At 42.5% G+C, this 22955-nt stretch overlaps 1 protein-coding gene across 5 annotated transcripts in view; it reads right to left on the bottom strand.

The window, feature by feature from the left end:
• Positions 1-518: 518 nt before the first annotated feature.
• Positions 519-22955, bottom strand: part of LOC115148621 (14-3-3 protein epsilon) — a 41170-nt gene continuing 18733 nt past the window's right edge. The window contains exons 2-12 of one of the 5 annotated variants that reach the window (XM_029690673.1): positions 19940-20050; positions 19681-19831; positions 19407-19558; positions 13914-14130; positions 13617-13737; positions 11438-11637; positions 11057-11163; positions 8360-8566; positions 7611-7747; positions 7120-7166; positions 519-1744 (exon numbers count right to left, since the gene is read on the bottom strand). In XM_029690673.1, the coding sequence (XP_029546533.1) occupies positions 7159-7166; positions 7611-7747; positions 8360-8566; positions 11057-11163; positions 11438-11637; positions 13617-13737; positions 13914-13931 (798 nt within the window). In that variant the 5' untranslated portion in view covers positions 13932-14130; positions 19407-19558; positions 19681-19831; positions 19940-20050 and the 3' untranslated portion in view covers positions 519-1744; positions 7120-7158. Of the gene's footprint in view, positions 1745-7119; positions 7167-7610; positions 7748-8359; positions 8567-11056; positions 11164-11437; positions 11638-13616; positions 13738-13913; positions 15032-19406; positions 19559-19680; positions 19832-19939; positions 20051-22955 lie in introns of those variants that run through there. The other 4 variants (XM_029690675.1, XM_029690672.1, XM_029690677.1 and 1 more) reach the window with 4 other exon arrangements.

Below are 22955 nucleotides of genomic sequence, written 5' to 3'. Positions count from 1 at the left end.
AAGTTAACTTATCAAATTGACTTACAGATGATTTTTCCCTTATAATACAAAATGACCTTTCATATCTTCAATCCTGTTGGCCCAAATAACAGCATAGGGGTCATAATAATGCAGTGATACCCATGTATCGGAGGTAGCTAAATGTGGGTATTATAACCCACATAAATATAACCCACATAATATGTGAAATTTGGCTCTCTGGCCCATGGACTACAAGTAATATGTGGGGCCAAAAACTAGATACTGTATTAATTAGTAGACATCTTTCCAAAAATGTGTGTTGTTCTTATGCCTTTCCCTCTTCAACCTAGGTACTCCAAAAGAAAAAGATCCACAGAATCAAAAGATTAGCCAGAAACTGACAGACTACAGTTTACATTCTGTTGTTACTGTTGGAGGGTAAGACTAATTTCCTGATCAACTCACTGAATGAGCACCTTACCCTTCAATGACAGTAACAGAAGGTAAACTGTTGTCAGTCTCTGGCATTTGAGGCGAAAAATGACATGACAGGTGCATTTTAATTTAAGTTCCTTTTTTTAATTTTAATTTGAAGTTTAATGTTAATTTCCATGCTGTGTTTCAGTAAGAATACAGACAGTGCTTGTGGCTCCAGTCAGAATATCCAGTAGTACAAATCAGATTCAAGTTACACATACTGAACAGAGAGAGAAAATATGGGGGCAAGACAAAGAAAGAAAGAAATAGAGAAAGAAAGGGAACATTCTGGAACAGAATGGGGATACAAGATGACATAAGCAAGTTTTTATTTTTTTAAACAAAGGTTGTTTTTGTTTTGACAGTGCCAATGCAAACCTGCTTTACCTAACATCAGAGAGAGGGAGATTCTTGTTTTCCCCCCCATCCAACTGCTACAAGCCATCGTGTAGCGCTACAGCCTCTTGCATGGTCCATGCTCTGGACTTGAGGGGTGATCGCAAAGAAAGACACTCATGGGAAGTTCAGCTGTCACCATTGATAAAACAGTCTTGCAATGAGCGACAGAGCGAGAAAGCGAGAGAGAGGGGAGAATCACAAATAAAGAGGGCATTAAAATGTCCCTTTTACAAACCGTCAAAATTCACGACCATCCCTAATTTGCCACCAAAAGCTTAGACGATTAGCGTAAAGTAGCACAAACACATCACAGGTATGGAAAAAGAGTTACAGCAAACGTTTGTGTTTTAAAAATCAACTCGTTAATTGTGTGAACGTTGACGACCCCAAGCAAGCACACTTGGCAACTGATGACATGGCAAAAATGTAAACGAAAAAAAGCAACAAAAAAAAGGAAAGGGAACGACGTGAACCTTACAGGCTTGCAACAGGAGTTATAAAAATCAATAAAAAGGTAACAACCAGGAACAGCTCGAAGCTTTAGCTTTTACATTTTCTCTTGTGTTTTAACGTGGAAGTATATTATTTCCACTGAAATAGGTGAATTTAATAGGATTGTTTTTAAAGAAAATAAAAACCCTAGGAAGCACAGAGGGGCGATGAGCTGACAGACAAAGTAATAGAACATAAAGAAAGAATTAAAGAAAGAAGAGGTGGGGAAAAATAGAGCGAGTGGACATCGGAGTAAAAGCCAAGTTTGGGAGCTCTCACTGTGACACGTAGTAGGACCTGGGGCTAGCGGGGCAGGCAATAGGAGGGAGAGGGAGGTGTCGGGTATTGGCTGTAAAGTCTCACTGCTGGGTCTCACCCTCCACATCTTGCAGTGCTTCTTTATTCTGTTCTTCACCTGAAGAGAGGAAAATCGATTACATTTTCATAATTAAAAAGCCAGTTTGTCAATTTCACCACAAATGCAAAAAACATTTTTAAAAAACTGACAAGAATCCAGAGCCCACCCACTGTTACCATGACAACAGGGCAGTGAGGACTTAATGTAGATCATTATCATTTCTACAGGTTTTAGTCATTTTAAAGTACTGAGTTTGTTCCCCCGCCTCAAAATAAATGACATATATATAATTTATTTTTAAGACCTACTATAACCATTACATACACACCAACAGGCTGCTTGGTTGGACCGCCCATGTCCTCTGACATCACCCAGACTAGTGCCACACGTGAGATGGTGAGGGGAGAAAAACTAAACATCTTAGCTACATGTAGTTAGTGTGTTGGTGCACATCAACCACACATTTGTGTTTCGTGTGAAGATTGAGTGTATCATGTTCAGCCATATTAATAAGTGGAGTCCCTTAAGTTTAGCCCAAAACCAGACAGACAGTGTTGGTAGAACTTGCATTTCAGTGAGTCAGACAGTGTCACTAACCACACCCCATTCAACTCATGCCGAATGAGAGGGGAACATCTCTAGCTTCTACTTAATGCACACACAGACACACACCCGAAAACGCTGTTCTAAATGCAGCCCAGATACTTGATGGTTGAGTTGGGCCATGTGGACATCACAGAGCACTTTAGGCCAGAGAGTCTCATCTGGCCTAGACTAAGATTAGAACAGGGTCATGTTCACTAGGCAGGAAACTGAAGAAAATGGTTATGAAACGGGAAAGTACATATATGAACTTGCTCAATAATAGTGCTCAATGATTAACTGAAATTGTTTATTTTATTTATTTTTTATTTATTTACGAATTGACTGACATTTTCTGGCTAGCACTCGCATTGCCTTCATTGTTGTTTTCCTTACAAATAATAACTTTGGACATGTTGGGGCGGCAGGTAGCCTAGTGGTTAGAGTGTTGGGCCAGTAAACGAAAGGTTGCTAGATTGAATCCCCGAGCTGACATGGTCAAAATCTGTCGTTCTGCCCCTGAACAAGGCAGTTAACCCACTGTTCCTAGGCCATCATTGTAAATAAGAATTTGTTCTTAACTGACTTGCCTAGTTAAACAAAGGTTAAATAAATGAAACGTGCGTGTTCCTATCAAAATAAGTGCATTATTTCCTGTATATCGTGTTGTCGTTTATGTATGAAGCATAATGTATTTACAGTTTTATTCACATTTTCAAGTACTAGTGGCAAATAATGCATTCTGGTTATTGTATAGATTTTAATGGACACCCATGATGTGTGTAAAATACTTTTTTGAAGGTTGTACTGATTATGATGAGCGAATGTTAAGCCATTTGCCAGCTATATGTGGCACCATGTTTGTTGACATTCTACAATGCATTCTGGGTGTCACGTAAACATCTGTCAGACCAAAGATGTTATAACGAGGTGAAGGAATGGTTCACTCATCTTTCGAGTAAACTTCCGGAAGTGAATGATCATAGACACACCACCTTCTCAACATGCATAGTGCAAACAGAACAAACTAATCTTGTCTCCTCTTCGGCTGACGTGAAAAAACAAACATTGTGGCGCACACGATTTTTAGAAAGTGTTTTACTCAATTATTTCAATCAACGGTGAGATCACCCGTGATTTGATGAATTGTAAATAGTCATTTCTAATAGCTAATTCCTATTGTGGTTTCTGTCAGCCGAGAGTTAGCTAAATATGACCGGTTGTGTTACGTCAATATTTCCTCAGTTAGCGCAAGGACTCATTATATTGTGCCCCCTTTAAAATAAAGCATAGTGGACAAGAGAAAGTAGTGCACTAAGAACCTGGGGAAGCATTGCAAGGGAGAAGAGAAGAAAAGGCTTATTTGAGTAGTTCTCATGTTAGAAAAGGTTGGAGACTCCTGTCCGAGAGTCTACGCTTGAGGGACCCCTTTAGGTATAAAAAGAAAAATATTTGATTAAACATTGAATTTGGCCTTACATCCATTAGCCCATAGAAACACACTGAATAACAGATTCATAGAAGGAAAAATAGATAGTCAAAAAATAAATTAAAAGGAAGATTGTTTTGAAGTGTCTGTCCTATATCTGAGAGATGTAAGAAAGATATATGATTCATTTGTTTTACCCATATTTAAAGGGATAATTCGTCATAAAATGGTATCCACGACTTCATCCGACTCTGGGGAAGTAGATAAAGGGCCTCATTGCCAAAATCCCAAAGTATCCTTTTAACACATTTCTTAGGCACTAAACTACTTTCATTTATACTTCCATTCATTTTTTAAAACTGGTATCAGGCTATGAGTCTTATGAGGCTTGTGGGCATCCTAGAGCAAAACAAGCGATGTACAGTGCCTTCAAAAAGTATTCATACCCGTTCACTTATTCCACATTTTGTTGTGTTACAGCCAGAATAAAAACATTAAATAGATTCTCACCCATCTACACACAGTAGAAGCGCCGTTGGTGGAGATTAGTTTTGCACACCTGGATTGTACAATATTTGCCCATTACTATTTTTTTAATTCTTCAAGGTCTGTCAAGTTGATCGTTGCCAGACAACCATGTTCAAGTCTTGTCATAGATTTTCAAGCCGATTTAAGTAAAGCTGTAACTAAGCCACTCAGGAACATTGAATGTTATTTTGGTAAGAAAATCCAGTGTAGATTTGGCCTTGTGTTTTAGGTTATTGTCCCACTGAAATGTGAATGTCTCCCAGTGTCTGTTGGAAAGCAGACTTCCAGCTTCTCCCTCTAGGATTTTGCCTGTGCTAGACTGTATTCGGTTTCTTATCTTAAAAAACGTCTTAGTCTTTCCCAATGACAAGCGTACCCATAACATGATGCACCCACCACCATGCTTGAAAATATGAAGAGTGGTACTCAGTAATGTGTACTCCGTGAACACTTTGTATTCAGGACAAAAAGTAAATTTCTTTGCCACGTTTTTGCAGTATTAGTTAAGTGCCTTGTTGCAAACAGGATGCATGTTTTGGAATATTTGTATTCTGTACAGGCTTCAATCTTTTCACTCTGTCATTTAGGTTAGTAACTACAATGTTGTTGCTCCATCAGTTCTCATATCACAACCATTAAACTATAACTATTTTAAAATCACCATTGGCCTCATGGCGAAATCCCTGAGCAGTTTCCTTCCTCTCTGGCAAATGAGTTAGAAAGGACGCCTCTATCTCTGTAGTGACTGGGTGTATTGAAACACCATGAAAAGCTTAATTAATAACTTCCTCATGCTCAAAGGGACATTCAGCTACTTTTAGCCATTGATCGGTGCCCTTCTTTGAGTGGCATTGAAAACTTATTATGGGATTTGCTAAGCACATTTTTTACTTATTTAGGCTTACCATAACAAAAGGTTGAATACTTATTGACTCAAGACATTTCAGCTTTTCATTTTCATAAAATAAATGTTCTACAAAACAAAATTCCACCTTTACATTATGGGGTATTGTGTGTAGATCTGTAACACAATTTCAATGTAATACATTTCATATCCTGGCTGTATCAACAAAATATGGAAACACTAAAGGGGTGTGAATACTTTCTGAAGGCATTGTACGTGTTCGTGAGTCTCACCTTTCCATAGAGGGGTCATATTAGTGTGTAGCCCAAAGAGGTCGACCGATTAATCGGAATGACCGATTAATTAAGGCCGATTTCATGTTTCCATAACAATCGGTAATCGGCATTTTTGGACACCGGTTATGGCCGATTACATTGCACTCCACGAGGAGACTGCATGACAGGCTGACTAACTTTTACACGAGTGCAGCAAGAGCCAAGGTAAGTTGCTAGCAAGCATTAAGCATATCTTATAAAAAAAACAATCAATCTTAAAACAATCACTAGTTAAACTAATAATATCATCAACCATGTGTAGTTATCTAGCTTGTCCTGCATTGCATATAATCGATGCAGTACCTGTTACTTTATCATCGAATCACAGCTTACTTCGCCAAACGGGTGAAGATTTAACAAGCGCATTCGCGAAAAAAAGCACTGTCGTTGCACCGGTGTACCTAACCATAAACATCAATTCTTAAAATCAATACACGTGTATATATATTTTAAACCTGCATATTTAGTTCATATTGCCTGCTAACATGAATTCATTTTAACTAGGGAAATTGTGTCACTACTCTTGCGTTCTGTGCAAGCAGAGTCAGGGTATATGCAGCAGTTTGGGCCGCCTGGCTCGTTGCGAACTGTGTGAAGACCATTTCTTCCTAACAAAGACCGTAATTAATTTGCCGGAATTGTACATAATTATGACATAACGTTGAAAGTTGTGCACTGTAACAGCAATATTTAGACTTAGGGATGCCCCCCGTTAGATAAAATACGGAACGGTTCCGTATTTCACTGAAAGAATAAACGTTTTGTTTTCAAAATGATAGCTTCCGGATTTGACCATATTAATGACCTAAGGTTCGTATTTCTGTGTGTTATATTATAATTAAGTCTATGATTTGATATAGCAGTCTGACTGAGCAAATGGTATAGAGAGAAATAGTCCTATAATAACTACAACCTAAAACTTCTTACCTGGGAATAATGAAGACTCATGTTAAAACCACCAGCTTTCATATGTTCTCATGTTCTGAGTAAGGAACTTAAACGTTAGCTTTTTTACATGACAAATATTTCACTTTTACTTTCTTCTCCAACACTTTGTTTTTGCATTATTTAAACCAAATTGAACATGTTTCATTATTAATTTGAGACTAAATAAGCAAAGCTAACAAACTAGGTTCAATGTTAACTAGCTAACATTAGGCTATAACCGTTCGGACGCGACAGGCATTTTCGTGAGAAGACAGATTTCCGGACTGACAAACACCGCTGTAACGCTGCCAACTTCCACCGCAGATGCTGAGGGCCAACATCGGCAGATGGAGACACAGGCCATGCAACAAAAAAACAGACAGATATTGATGTGTATTGTCTTACGGGGTTAATAAGTGATAAGCAGTAATGGGAAGTCCCTACCATCATGGGACGTTTATTAATAGTTTTATTCTGTGTTGTTACAGCATTTAATGCACATAATGCATAGTGCATGTAATAAAACATTTAATTAAAAAAAGAAACCGAAAACCGTGATTATTGTTTCATTATCAAACCAAAGCTGAACAGACCTAAAAATGCACTCAATGTTCAGCGCTATTTAATAAGAAACACCTGTTTCCCGTTGCACAACATTTTGCTACGGTGTGCCCTAATGAGCCCAACCTGGCGCTGGATGATGCAGTGACAAAGGGTTAGTGAGGGGTAGCAAGTCTGAGTGAGGGAGCAAGAGGTATGCCCAAGAAAGGTGAAAGAGATAACTTACAAAATACAGTTCTATAGAGGGAATGAAGAGGGGTTGTCCTTAAGAATCTACACGGAGGAAAACGGAGACACGAGAGAGATGGGAGAGAGATATTAGAGCAGTGAAAGGGAGTACAGCTCAACAGACGGACCAGGACAAAAAAAGTAAAAGGGAGAGAAACAAAGAGAAAGGTGAAAAACAAAGAGAACGAGTGGGAGAAAGAGAGCGCTAGAGATGGAGAGGTGCTTCGGTTAGAGAAGGACCACTGTACTGAGGGGAGGAGGGAAGTTAGAGAAAGGGTGGGTGAGGTCAAGTGTGTCAAGTGGACCGCACCAGTCCAGCAGTCTGTAAAGTCAATAGCTGGAAAACACCCATCCTCTACGTGACCTTGTTTGCTGTCAAGCTGATGTAGCAGCATACTTTTTGAACAACACTGAAAAGAGACGCTGGAGTGTGTTTAGTCAATAGTTATTGTGCTACATATAACAGGTGAAGAAGCATGGAACGCTCACCGTCCCCCTGCATGTCTGAAGTCCATAATGTAAGGTTGTCGCGTAGCAACTGCATGATGAGCGTGGAGTCCTTGTAGCTCTCCTCGCTCAGCGTGTCCAGTTCTGCAATGGCATCGTCAAATGCCGCCTTCGCCAACCTGAGGGCAGCAGCATGGGCAGAGCAGAGGGGTCAAAGGTTGGATTTCACACAGCATCCAAGTCACACATCAACAATGGGCTGAACATCTAGTAACATGTACCGGTATGGAATATACAATAAAATGTATTTGTAAAAAAAAATAAAAAAAAAAAATAAATAAAGTATATATATATATATAAATAAAATAAAATATATATATATATATATATATATATATATACACATACACACACACATTGTATTACTAGCCAGGGCATGAGGTGACTTCCTCAATGTACTGTATTGGTGAGACTGTACTGCACACCCAGTCTGAAAATTTCACCATGGCATGATGCAGCACCAGATATGAGCCCCAAATAATAATCAAATCAGAACTCGTTCTGTTTCTTTGAAGATATTACTGAAAGACGGTTCAATGCCTGGTACTGCAGGAAAACGATGAGTAAGGCAATGCATATAAATCAAGTGTATTATTACTCCCTCACAATCCCTTTCTACTTAACACATCTGGCAATTGAGTGTAGAGGGAGATGGGCGAGACACATGTGGAGTGAGCAGGGAAAAGAGAGAAGATGAGAAGAGAAGATGAGACAGGAGAGAAGGGGCCCACCTGCATGCACGGTCAGGGGAATTGAGAATTTCATAATAAAATACGGAGAAGTTGAGTGCCAGTCCCAGGCGGATGGGGTGAGTCGGGGGGAGCTCAATCATGGCGATGTCGCTCGCAGCTTTGTAGGCTACCAAACTGTTCTCCGCCGCCTCCTTCCTGTCGTTGCCCGTGGCGAACTCTGCCAGGTACCTGTGGTAGTCTCCCTTCCTGGGGACAGAGGGGAGAACGAGACCACGGTTATCTCAACCCCACAAAACAATAAATCCATGGTCTCCTTATGTTAACATAGGACTCTTTTCCTGAAATATGCACTTCTGCACTGAACTCCCCTATTTGGAATTAAAAGGATTGGTGTTAAGAGCCCTTGCTTACACCAAGCGTGTGCTTTTAAACCCTTGTGGGGTATTGCTAGAGCTGGGCAATATGGACAAAAATCTATATCGCGATAAATGTCCTGAATTGATGCTATAACGATAAATAGAACAATAAGTCTATAACCATGTACACAAGTTTTGTTATGATTCTTTAAACCAGGAATGTCAAATATACGGCCCGTGGGACAGATCCAGCTCGTGAGGGGGTAAAATAAATATATACAGTATTAGAATTATTTATTGATTTTATTTGGGGGCGGTGACAAAAACCTTCCCACTAGCCATGATTGGCTGAGATAATGTATGGGCTGGACATGCCAGGAGATGGGTTTGGTCTGCCATGTAGCATGCTTCTGTCTATAACGTAAGCTGTTTAGTATTTGTTGACAGTCCTTTCGACCGCGCCATTTAAAAAAAAAGATAACGTTAGCCATCGAGAACTACAAAAGTTTTGCTACTTTTCACAAGATTGATGCCTTGAATTTAGTAGGCACCATCAACAGATCAGTAGGAAAAAGCGATGGGCAACATTCTGCACACGCTACGGTTAGTTTGAACTGGAGTGACTTGACACAAAGTTGGCCAAACAAGACTTAGCTACAAAGAAAACTGAGTTAAAATGGTTCCAGTCTGCCCATGAAGCGTTCATCCATGTATACGGGTAAGAGCCTAGCTAAATTTTTCTGATATAAGTTTCAAATTTGGTCAGAAAGTCATTTTTTTTGCAAGTTAAAGCAGACTGTTAGCTAGCAAATGTTAGCTTGCGGGCTCACTAGCTAACGTTAGGTGTATGATCTGTGTAGTAATATTATTTGAAGCAGAAATCCATTTGCATTGCTAGTTATAGCCTAATGTTAGCTAGTTAACATTTAACCTAGTTGGTTAGCTTTAGCTACCTGCAGATTCATACTACAGCTATGACAATGTTTGTATTGGTAGTAGTTGGGGTTATGCCGGTTCATTGTTTAGCTAGCTAGCTACATGTCTAACAAGACTTCACTTCGTCCAGATTATTACAAGACCCATCAAATTAGCAGGTGTGTCTGTGGGTGATTACAACCATCGATGGCATTTCATGAACATGTGTACATGTCTATAATAGTGATCCATTCACTTAGCTAGATCTGGGTGAGGGGTGGTTATAGCATTTCCTTCACATAACCCATCAATTTAGACAAGCGTGTCAGGTAAGCGTCATCTAATAACGATAAAATATTCATAAAATATTTTTATCTGGACACATTCTGTTTTTGATATTGCTACTATGCAAGTACTATTATTGTACCGTTTACACCTTCCGCATCCTGTGCATGTGACAAATAAACTTTGATTTGATATAACGTGTGTTTACCACATGACCTCACATGTGAATCCTTAAAGGGATGGCTGGGACTAAGGCTTCAGTGGGTGTAAACAATGCTGAACGGGTATAGACAAAGAGCAGCTCTCCAGTACGTGTACCAAAAGGGCCATTTTCTCAAAAGTGGGGTTACAAGTTTATCAACTTTCAAAGCAGAATTACTTTCCCATTGTTGCTCAACTGCAGTGTATAATATAACATTTTCTAGCTCTGCGTCTCCACTTTTATCCAACGTAAAAAACACTATTTCAAATGTTGATACATAAGACCAAATCGAGGCGGTCGGTCACATATACTTTAAAATGCCAAAAACCAAATGAAAATGTGCAGAAATTATAATGGCCCTACATTTATACAGTTTCTTGACTGTGTCCAGCTCGCTAATAAAGACCGAAATGAAAGTAAGACAGTCAGGGAGCATAGAACATTTTAAACACTTTGGATAGAAGACTACTTTTCACTAATTTTTACAGAGAGGAAATATAACCCATTTTCAGCGCAGCCCTCAGGTCCTTGTTGAAGACCAAATGTTAATACTACTAGTTTGATGGTTGTAGCCATCAATTGTCCCATTAACAATCACCCATATTAGCAAAAGTCACATTTTTGTAGTATAGTCTGCTTATTGTAATGAATGATATCAGCAAAATGTCTGCGATAAGTGATTGGTATGGTCGGTATTGATCATTTTTGGTTTATTGGCCAAGCTCTAGGTTGCGTACAAGTGCACACTTCACGGAAAAGTGTGGAAAACAGATGCAGAGTAGCTGTTTTTTCACAGCTCAGATAAGAGGTTTTACGCTCTGCTTGCCAGAGAGAGCGAGTGTTGTATGAGCGACGGCCACAACGCTGCACTGAGAAGACATGGCAGCCTTTTCTCATATTACTAGCGCAGTCAGGGCGTACATATTCGCTGGTGTGTGCAACATAGTTTTTGAAGATATCTCCCATCCACAGACGTACATTTTGTAGTAGAAAACCTTTGATTCTCCCGTGTTTGCAGCTGGAATGAGGTGCTTGTCCAGTACATCCAGAATGTCGTTACAGATTGATTTTAGCTCAGTCTCCACCTGCAGAGCAGACAACACAAACACCAGTTGACAACAAACTCAAGGAGAATGGGAAAAAACATCACACTCAACTTTGAAGTCTCAGTTTTACATAACCATTGAATGACCTCTTCAAAAGATTAAAGAGGACCCGAGTCTTAACCTACTTTGAAAGGAGCCACACACCATCCCTCCGATGCAATAGGTCTACATCTATTATGTAACTAACATTTCGACAGCAAGCTGCCTTCATCAGGGATTCTATTCTTCTACTACCGCCGTCCCGGTGGCTCACCGTTTGCCTGTATTCCCTGATCATCTTTAGTTTGTCTTCGCCTCCTTTGTTCTCTTCTTTCTGTTCGAGGCTGCTGATTATCCTCCAGGATGCTCTTCTGGCTCCGATCACGTTTTTGTACGCCACCGACAGGAGGTTCCGCTCTTCCACCGTCAGCTCCACGTCCATGCCGGCCACATTCTTCATGGACTCCACCATTTCTGACGGAGAGAAGAGACAGAAAAGAATGAAGCTCAACCATCACACAACCCGTTTTCAAAAAGGTAGGAACAGTCTGTTCTGGGGGATCGTCAGTTGCTTGCTGGCTGCAATATTTAAACATTTTAAGAATTTAGCAGAAGCTCTTATCCAGAGCAACTTATTTAGTGCATTCATTTTAAGATAGCTAGGTTGGACAACCACATACATATGACCAAAAGTATGTGGACACCTGCTCGTTCAACATATCATTCCAAAATCATGGGCATTAGTATGGAGTTGGTCCCCCCCTTTGCTGCTATAACAGCCTCCACTCTTCTGGGAAGGCTTTCCACGAGATGTTTGAACATTGCTGTGGGGACTTGCTTTCATTCAGCCACAAGAGCAGCTGAGGTCGGGCATTGATGTTGGGCGATTAGGCCTGGCTCACAGTCGGCGTTCCAATTCATCCCAAAGGTGTGCAATGGAGCTGAGGTCAGAGCTCTGTGGAGGCCGGTCAATTTCTTCCACACCGATCGACAAACCAATTCTGTATGGACCTCACTTTGTGCCCGGGGGCATTGTCATGCTGAAACAGGATTCGTCCGTTGACTGCCAGATGGTGAAGCGTGATTCATCACTCCAAAGAACGTGTTTCCACTGCTCCAGAGTCCAATGGCGGCGAGCTTTACACCACTCCAGCCGACGCTTGGCATTTCACATTGCGATCATAGGCTTGTGTGCGGCTGCTCGGCCATGGAAACCCATTTCATGAAGCCCCCGACAAACAGTTCTTATGCTGACTTTTCTTTCAGAGGCCGCTTGGAACTCGGTAGTGAGTGTTGCAACTGAGGACAGACGAATTTGACGCCCTACGTTCTTCAGCACTCGGCGGTCCCGTTCTGTGAGCTTGTGTGGTCCACAACTTTGCGGCTGAGCCGTTGTTGCTCCTAGACGTTTCCACTTCACAATAACAGCAGCTAGTTTACCAGGGCATCTCTAGCAGGGCAGAAATTTGACGAACTGACTTGTTGGAAAGGTGGCATCCTATGACGGTGTCACGTTGAAAGTCTGAGCTCTTCAATAAGGCCATTCTACTGCCAATGTTTGTCTATGGAGATTGCATGGCTGTGTGTGCTCGATTGTATACACCTGCCAGCAACGTGGCTGAAATCAACAAATTCACATATTTGAAGGGGTGTCCACATGTACACAAAAGTATCTCACTGATAGTAAGTACATTTTTCTTCAATAACGTAGTTATCACAGTTAGTGCCAGTAGGGGGGAAAAAGTCAAGTGTGACTGTTAGTTCACGAAAGGCAAGTTCTCTTGCTGCTCCGTAGTGGATGCAAGCCTCGACTAGAAGCCAGTGGAGTGTGCAAAGGAGCAGGGTGACATGGTAGAACTTGGGAAGGTTGAACACCAGGCGGCCTGTGGCGTTCCGGATAAGTTGCAGGGGTTTGATGGCACAAGCGGGGAGCCCAGCTAACAGCGAGTTGCAGTAGTCCAGACGGGTGGTGACAAGTGCCTGGATTAGGACCTGCGCTGCCTCCTGTGTGAGGTGGGGTCGAACTTGCATGAGCGAGTAACCGCTTTGATGGTTTCAGAGAACAAAAGAATGTGTCCAGGGTCATGCCAAGTTCTTTGCTCTCTGCGAGGGGGACACTGTGGAGTCAACCATGATGGAGAGGTCTTGAAGCGGGCAGGCCTGTCGGGGCGGAAGAGCAGCTCAATCATGTCGAGGTTGAGCTTGAGCTGGTGGGCCGACATCCAAGCAGAGATATCTGCCAGGCACCTGGGTGTGTCACCTGGGTGTCAGAAGGGGAGGGGAAGGAGAAAAATAGTTGAGTGTCATCCGCGTAGCAATGCTAGGAGAGAACATGTTATATGACGGAGCCGAGTAACTTGGTGTATAGAGAAGAGGAGAGGGCCTAGAACCGAGCCCTGGGGGACACCAATAGTGAGAGCATGTGGTGCAAACACAGATCCTCTCCACGTCACCTGATAGGAGCGGCCTGCCAGGTAGGATGTAACCCAAGAGCGTGCAGAGCCTGAAACGCCCAGCCCTGAGAGGGTGGAGAGTTAGATCTGATGGTTCATGTGTCGAAGGCAGCGAATAGATCTAGGAGGATGAGAACAGAGGCAAGAGCGTCAGCTTTGGCAGTGCGGAGTGCATTCGTGAGACAGAGAGCAGAGCAGTCTACGTTGAGACCTGTCTTGAAGCCTGACTAGTTAGGGTCAATATCGTTCAGAGAAAGACAGCAGGCTTAAGTGTTTTGGAAAGAAAATAATGAATACCGGTCTGTAGTTTGACATCAGAGTGTTGGTTTCTTGAGGAGGGAAGCAACTCTGGCTTTTGTTAAGTCAGAGGGGATGCAGCCAGTGGTCAGGGATGAGTTGATGAGGGAAGTGAGGAATGGGAGAAGATCTCCAGAGATGTTCTGGAGAAGGGAGGGGATGGGGTCGAGCGGGTAGGTTGTCAGGCGGTCTGACCTCACTAGTCGCAGGATTTCATCTGGAGAGAAAGGGGAGAAAGACGTCAAAGCGTGTGAGTGGGACCTGTGGACTGAATAGGCAGAGTGAATGAGGAGCGGATGTCGTCAACCTTTTTAAAGTGGTTATTTTCAAAGTGGTTGACAAAGTCGTTCACACATGACAGTCAACATAGGAAAATCAAGATTTTCACTAGGGGATAGGTCAGTTTTTATTATGCGGGAATTGAGGATAATGTCGAGAAAGCAGGAATTCCTGACGAATTACATCCCTGACTGAGACTAACATATCAGGAAGCACAGCAGTATTTTTTTAACCACATTTACAGCCACTGTGAGGGAAATTATAGGGGTCAAGGGTTTGTTGGTGGTTGTAAGTTTAATTAGCAAGTATTTTGGGCTGCACCAACCAAACTTGTCAGTGTAAGTAAAGGTCGACCCCCTGAAACCGGGGAGAAATGGGTCAACGTAGAACGGAGCATTTGAACTGGGCCACTGACTGTCTCATAAGTCATGTGAGTGAATGAGTCAAACTGAGGAATGAACTGAACGCAACTGGGTCATTTGATGGGGTAACCGGTGTTAACAAGGACACTTGCTGCATTTATGAATCAGTCTACAAATAGCCACTCCCACTGTTCAGTAGTAGCCTATAAGAAAGCTCATCACAAGAGGTTACAAAGCCATTACCAAACGCCATACCTATAGCCTAAAAACGCATAAAGTCAATATTTTTTTTGCATACTCGCATAGCTTAGACCCTACTTTATATACTCTGAGGCTGTGTTGTGCCCTCTATCAGTTGAGACCAGGGGAGAACGACTGCCCCTTCTCAATGAAGCCACAGAAGTTCAAGGCCGACAGTGGTACTGTGGGCATTGTTAGCAGAAAACAAGATCCCCATTATAGAATGGAAAAATTACGTGGTCAATCTTTATATAAATAAAAACATTTTAGAAGACAATCATGTTGCCAAAAATTACTTCCAATACACCAGATGTATGCCCTTGAACAGATTATTCAAAAAAAAAATAATAATAAAAAAAAAAATTTAATCGCACACAGAAGTTACGGATAATTTAGTTGCTAATTGCAGCCTGCAGTACCACGGTCAGGCCTTCAACTTGAGTTACTCAATGAGATGGTGCAGCACTGAGCTAGCCTGAAACGTCACTTCTTGGAGTAGTTCAAACTGCACATCTAATGTCTCCATGAGACGCCATCTTAACCAACTTCAGTTGGCTTCAATGCGCTATTGAGTCTAAACATAGGAATGAATGATGTCAAGTGATCGATGGCTTTGTCCATTCATACACCTTTATAATTTCATTTATTTGAACTTTTCATTACTACAACAAAGATGGCCGCCAGTCACCCACCGTCAAAGGTCAATTTAAATGGTAACATCTATTCTATTATCTATATTTCTATGAATAGGTTTGTTATGGGGGATTAACAGAATTTCAAACCAATATTCCCATTCAAGTACACAATATATACACAAAATGATGTGGACACCCCTTCAAATTAGTGGATTCGGCTATTTCAACCACACCTGTTGCTGACAGGTGTATAAAATCGAGCACACAGCAATGTCAATCTCCATATACAAACATTGGCAATAGAATGGCCTTACTGAAGAGCTCAGGGACTTTCAACGTGGCACCTTCATTAGGATGCCACCTTCAGTTTGTCAAATTTCTACCCTGCTAGAGCTGCCCCGGTCAAATATAAGTGATGTTTTTTTTATTTCACCTTTTTTTAACCAGGTAGGCCAGTTGAGAACAAGTTCTCATTTACAAATGCAACCTGGCCAAGATTGAGCAAAGCAGTGCGACACAAACAGAGTTACACATGGGATAAACAAACAGTCAATAACACAATAAAAAAGTCTATATACAGTGTGTGCAAATGTAGTAAGATTAGGGAGGTAAGGCAATAAATAAGCCATAGTGGCGAAATAATTACAATATACCAATTAAACACTGGGGTGATAGACATGCAGAAGACGAATGTGCAAGTAGAGATACTGGGGTGCAAAGGAACAAAAAATAAAAAACAATATGAGGATGAGGTAGTTGGGTGGGCTATTTACAGATGGGTTATGTACAGGTGCAATGATCAGTAAGCTGCTCCGACAGCTGATGCTTAAAGTAAGTGAGGGAGATATGAGCCTCCAGCTTCAGTGATTTTTGCAATTCGTTCCAGTCATTGGCAGCAGAGAACTCGTAGGAAAGGCGGTCAAAGGAGGAGTTGGCTTTGGGGGGGGGGGACCAGTGAAATATACCTGCTGTAGCGAGTGCTATAGGTGGGTGCTGCTATGGTGACCAGTGAGCTGAGATAAGGCGGGGCTTTACCTAGCAAGGACTTATAGATGACCTGGAGCCAGTGGAGAAGATCTGGCGATGAATATGAAGTGAGGGCCAGCCAACGAGAGCATACAGATCGCAGTGGTGGGTAGTATATGGGGCTTTGGTGACAAAACGGATGGCACTGTGATAGACTACATTCAATTTGTTGATTAGAGTGTTGGAGGCTATTCTGTAAATGACATCGCCGAAGTCAAGGATCGGTAGGATGGTCAGTTCTATGAGGGTGTGTTTGGCAGCATGAGTGAAGGATGCTTTGTTGCGAAATAGGAAGTCGATTTTAGATTTAATTTTGGATTGGAGATGCTTAATGGGAGTCTGGAATGAGATTTCACAGTCTAACCAGACACCTAGGTATTTGTAGTTGTCCACATATTCTAAGTCAGAACCGTCCATAGTGATGCGAGACGGGCGGGCGGGTGCAGGCAGCGATCAGTTGAAGAGCATGCATTTAGTTTTACTTGCATTTAAGATGTTATTGTGAAGCTCAGCCACGAAATGGTAGGCCACACAAGCTCACAGAACGGGACCACCGAGTGCTGGAAAAATCGTCTGTCTTCGGTTGCAACACTCACTATTGAGTTTCAAACTGCCTCTGGACGCAACGTCAGTACAACAACTGTTCGGCGGGACCTTCATGAAATGGGTTTCCATGGTGATCTTAGGCACACAAGCGTTGGCCGGAGTGGTGTAAAACTCATCAACATTGGACTCTGGAGCAGTGGAAACGCGTTCAGAGGAGTGATGAATCACACTTCACCATCTGGCAGTCCGACAGACGAATCTGGCTTTGCCGGATGCCAGGAGAACAACACATAGTGCCAGCTGTAAAGTTTGGTGGAGGAGGAATAATGGTCTGGTGCCTGAGCCCGTGCACGCATAGAAGTACCTGGCCTACAAGCTTGGCACAACTGTATTTGGGGAGTTTCTCCCATTCTTCTCTTCTCTATCAGGTTCAATGGGGAGTGTAGCTGCACAGCTATTTTCAGGTCTCTCCTGAGATATTTGAATCGGGTTCAAGTCCGGGCTCTGGCTAGGCCGCTCAAGGTCATTCAGACTTGTCCTGAAGCCACTCTTGCATTGTCTTGGCTGTGTGCTTAGGGTCGGTGAACCTTAGACCCAGTCAGGTCCTGAGCACACTGGAGTGGGCTTTCATCAAGGATCTCCCTGTTCTTTGTTCCGTTCATCTTTCCCCTCGATCCTGACTAGTCTCCCAGTCCCTGCCCGTGAAAAACATCCCTACAGCATGATACTGCCACCACCATGCTCCACCGTAGGGATGGTGCCAGGTTTCCTTCAAACGTGACACTTGGCATTCAGGCAAAAGAGTTCAATCTTGCTATCATCAGACCAGAGAATCTTTCTCATGGTCAGAGTCCTTTAGGTGCCTTTTGGCAAACTCCAGGTGGGCTGTCATGTGCATTTTACTGAGGAACGGCTTCCGTCCTGCCACTCTACCATAAAGGCCTGATTGGTGGAGTGCTGCAGAGATGGTTGTCCTTCTGGAAGGTTCTCCCATCTCCACAGAGGAACTCTGGAGCTCTGTCAGAGTGACCATCAGGTTCTTGGTTACCTCCCTGACCAAGGCCCTTCTCCCCCGATTGCTCAGTTTGGCCGGGAGGCCAGCTCTAGTAAGTCTTGGTGGTTCCAAACTTCTTCTATTTAAGAATGACAGCGGCCACTGTGTTCTTCGGGACCTTCAATGCTGAATACATTTGTTGGTACCCTTCCCCAGATCTGTGCCTTGACACGATCCTGTCTTGGATCTCTACAGACAATTCCTTCGACCTCATGGCTTGGTTTTTCATCTGACATGCACTGTCAAATGTGGGACTTAAATAGACAGGTGTGTGCCTTTCTAAATCATGTCCAATCAATATAATTTACCACAGGTGGACTCCAATCAAATTGTAAAAACAGCTCATGGATGATCAATGGAAACAGGATGCACCTGAGCTCAATTTAGGGTCTCAAAGCAAAGGGTCTGAATACTTATGTAAATATGGTTTCATTTTTTTCTTTAATACATTTGCAAAAAAAAAAAAAAACAGTTTTCATTGTCATTATGGGGTGTTGTGTGTTGATGGATTAGATTTTTTGTTTGCTCAATTGTAGAATAAGGCTGTATCGTAACAAAATGTGGAAAAAGTCAAGGAGTCTGAATACTTTCCGAAAGCACTGTATATTGAGACATTAAACACTGGACCGTTTCCTTTATACTGTCTTTAACACTGTGTATTCATATAATGTATTCTTCCTTTCCCTTTCATATTGCTCATTCTAATACATCTACTACTATTGCATTTTCATTACACTATTTATACACAGTGTTTATATACTGGATTAAATACTGTATTCTTATTCATATACTCAACTCTTCACATAGCTCATTCTCAGTGTTCCATTCTCAGTGTTCCTCTCTCCCAAAACAAGTACTGAAAAGCTTGGTTCTGGTGACTTTTTAAAGGAAAAAAACTGAAATCATCTTAAATATATTCCCACTCCAAGAAATGAGCTCAATAATGTATTGGTAAAATGATTATAGTATACAGGATGCAATTTAAGGTTGAGTGCTGCAGCCATCTAAAGAAACACAACGGAGACCTTTCTGAACTAAAAAAGTTTATATTGACAAAAGTAACAGAGGAACATGAATTAGAGCCCCCTGATTCATGTTCATCACAAAAGGAGGGTGTTGGAAATCTCTTTCCAGGTTCTGACAAAAACCTAGTTCTGATTTAGGTAACAGCCTTGGTGATTTCCAACGCCCTCCTGTAATTGAGCTCCTTGATTTGGGGGGGGGGGGGGATGACGCAAGATGCTCTCCCTGCAGTCTGTTCCTCAAGTCTGTTTTGACCTGCAATAACAAAGAATAATAAGAGACGGGAGTGGGACAAAGAGGATCTACTTCCACATTTAAATGTTCTTACTCGTTTCATTGCAGAGAAGTCCCTCTCACAATTAACAGAAGACACTGGCATAGTCAGTGTGATTGCTGCCAGTTGGATAATAAAAAAAGTGTAGATTGCCTCCACTCAAACTGCGAGGCCAGCTTTGTCATTGCCATCATCTGGTCCAACCCCTGAAATACAAAAAGATATACAACATTAAAGAGCCAACAGAGTGGTAGTTCAACAGGAAAAAGGGTTGGGCAACACTGCCCTAAAATGTTCTCTTCAAAAAGACTCACACTCAATGCCATACCTTGAATGCTCCAACAAGCACATGTTGCTTGTAAGAGAACCAGGAGAAAGCAGGCTGAGGTCCCAACAGACTGAAGGCCCCCCAGAATCTACCGGTGTTGGAACCGCCGGTCTAGGCTGTCCTGAAGGCCAACAAGATATGGATCCATTACCTAATTATAGCACAAAAGAGAAAATAAGGAATTAATAGCCATTTTAGTTTATCCAACACACAGGATGTAACATTGGTTTAATCACAGCATTTAAACAAATGTTTTTACCTTCTTTCTGAACCGAACCCAGAACTGCACCCTGGTCTTGTCCACCTGGCCTCTCCCTCTCCTCCTCCTCGATGTTGAATGCACCCAGAAACCCATTGGGCCATCGAGGTCCTGGTGGATTTGGCTCAAAAATAAATACATAATGCTGCAGACTAGTACAGACTAAATATACAGAAACATTTTTAGCCCGTAGCCAAATTAAAGGACATTTGACTAACCGTGTGGCGTATTATATAGCCACAGCTTCAGTCTGTCAATTTAAAGTCACTTTGGGTCACATCTGGATTGCCAGTGGTACACACTTGGCCTTACTCAGCTCTCCTCCTCTACTCCTTCCATCTACCCTCCTGGCTTTCCTCTCCTCTTAAAAATGTTGTCCCTCATGCAACCCTAACTCACTCCCAGGATTCTGCCTCGTCTCGGTCTAGCAAAGTGACACACTTATTATAAAAAGGATAGCTTAAGCTTTTAAAGAGTTAGCTATCTAAAGAAAGTTTCATATAAAAATCAGGCTGATTTGCCATTAGCTAGCTAAGTTAACGTTACCCGACACTTGTCCCTGCTCCCCCTTTCTATTTTGCTGCTGTGGCTGGAAATATACTGCTCAAAAAAAATAAAGGGAACACTTAAACAACACATCCTAGATCTGAATGAAAGAAATAATCTTAGTAAATACTTTTTCTTCACTTAGTTGAATGTGCTGACAACAAAATCACACAAAAATAATCATTGGAAATCCAATTTATCAACCCATGGAGGTCTGGATTTGGAGTCACACTCAAAATGAAAGTGGAAAACCACACTACAGGCTGATCCAACTTTGATGTAATGTCCTTAAAACAAGTCAAAATGAGGCTCAGTAGTGTGTGTGGTCTCCACGTGCCTGTATGACCTCCCTACAACGCCTGGGCATGCTCCTGATGAGGTGGCGGATGGTCTCCTGAGGGATCTCCTCCCAGACCTGGACTAAAGCATCTGACAACTCCTGGACAGTCTGTGGTGCAACGTGGCGTTGATGGAGCGATACATGATGTCCAAGATGTACTCAATTGGATTCAGGTCTGGGGAACAGGCGGGCCAGTCCATAGCATCAATGCCTTCCTCTTGCAGGAACTGCTGACACACTCCAGCCACATGAAGTCTAGCATTAGAAGGAACCCAGGGCCAACCGCACCAGCATATGGTCTCACAAGGGGTCTGAGGATCTCATCTCGGTACCTAATGGCAGTCAGGCTACCTCTGGCGAGCACATGGAGGGCTGTGCGGCCCCCCAAAGAAATGCCACCCCACACCATGACTGACCCACCGCCAAACCGGTCATGCTGGAGGATGTTGCAGGCAGCAGAACGTTCTCCACGGCATCTCCAGACTCTGTCACGTCTGTCACGTGCTCAGTGTGAACCTGCTTTCATCTGTGAAGAGCACAGGGCGCCAGTGTCGATTTTTGACAATCTTGGTGTTCTCTGGCAAATGCCAAACGTCCTGCACGGTGTTGGGCTGTAAGCACAACCCCCACCTGTGGACGTCAGGCCCTCATACCACCCTCATGGAGTCTGTTTCTGACCGTTTGAGCAGACACGCACATTTGTGGCCTGCTGGAGGTCATTTTGCAGGGCTCTGGCAGTGCTCCTCCTGCTCCTCCTTGCACAAAGGCGGAGGTAGCGGTCCTGCTGCTGGGTTGTTGCCCTCCTACGGCCTCCTCCACGTCTCCTGATGTACTGGCCTGTCTCCTGGTAGCACCTCCATGCTCTGGACACTACGCTGACAGACACAGCAAACCTTCTTGCCACAGCTCGCATTGATGTGCCATCCTGGATGAGCTGCACTACCTGAGCCACTTGTGTGGGTTGTAGACTCCGTCTCATGCTACCACTAGAGTGGAAGCACCGCCAGCATTCAAAAGTGACCAAAACATCAGCCAGGAAGCATAGGAACTGAGAAGTGGTCTGTGGTCCCCACCTGCAGAACCACTCCTTTATTGGGGGTGTCTTGCTAATTGCCTATAATTTCCACCTGTTGTCTATTCCATTTGCACAACAGCATGTGAAATGTATTGTCAATCAGTGTTGCTTCCTAAGTGGACAGTTTGATTTCACAGAAGTGTGATTGACTTGGAGTTACATTGTGTTGTTTAAGTGTTCCCTTTATTATTTTGAGCAGTGTACTTCAATTAACTCGTCTGAGAAAAATAAAATCTAATTGAAGACAGATAAATGGAGCCATCTTTCTTGCACGATACAGTTCCAAACAAACTACCTAGCTAACTTGCTAGATTAGTAACGTTAGATAACCATGTTTCTATCATCAACATAACGTTACTTGTGGATATTCAATAGCTGGCCTTGCAGTTTTCAATTGTGGCAGCAATATTATACAGTTGAAGTCGGAAGTTTACATACACCTTAGCCAAGTACATTTAAACTCAATTCCTGACATTTAATCCTAGTAAAAATTCCATGTCTTAGGTCAGTTAGGATCACCACTTTATTTTAAGAATGTGAAATGTCAGAATAATAGTGGAGAGAATGATTTATTTCAGCTTTTATTTCTTTCATCACATTCCCAGTGGGTCAGAAGTTTACATACACTCAATTTGTATTCGGTAGCATTGCCCTTAAATTGTTTGACTTGGGTCAAACGTTTCAGGTAGCCTTCCACAAGCTTCCCACAATAAGTTGGGTGAATTTTGGCCTATTCCTTTTGACAGAGCTGGTGTAACTGAGTCAGGTTTGTAGGCCTCCTTGCTCGCACACGCTTTAAGTTCTGCCCACATTTTCTACAGGATTAAGGTCAGGGCTCTGTGATGGCCACTCCAATACCTTGACTTTGTTGTCCTTAAGTCATTTTGCCACAACTTTGGAAGTATGCTTGGGGTCATTGTCCATTTGGAAGACTCATTTGCGACCAAGCTTTAACTTCCTGACTGATGTCTGCAGATGTTGCTTCAATATATCCACATAATTTTCCTTCCTCATGTTGCCATCTATTTTGAAGTGCACCAGTCCCTCCTGCAGTA

The sequence above is a fragment of the Salmo trutta genome, chromosome 15 (assembly GCF_901001165.1).
Source record: "Salmo trutta chromosome 15, fSalTru1.1, whole genome shotgun sequence".
NCBI lineage: Eukaryota > Metazoa > Chordata > Actinopteri > Salmoniformes > Salmonidae > Salmo > Salmo trutta.
Note: the sequence above shows the minus strand (reverse complement) of the source record. Positions and strands in the feature narration are given on the sequence as shown.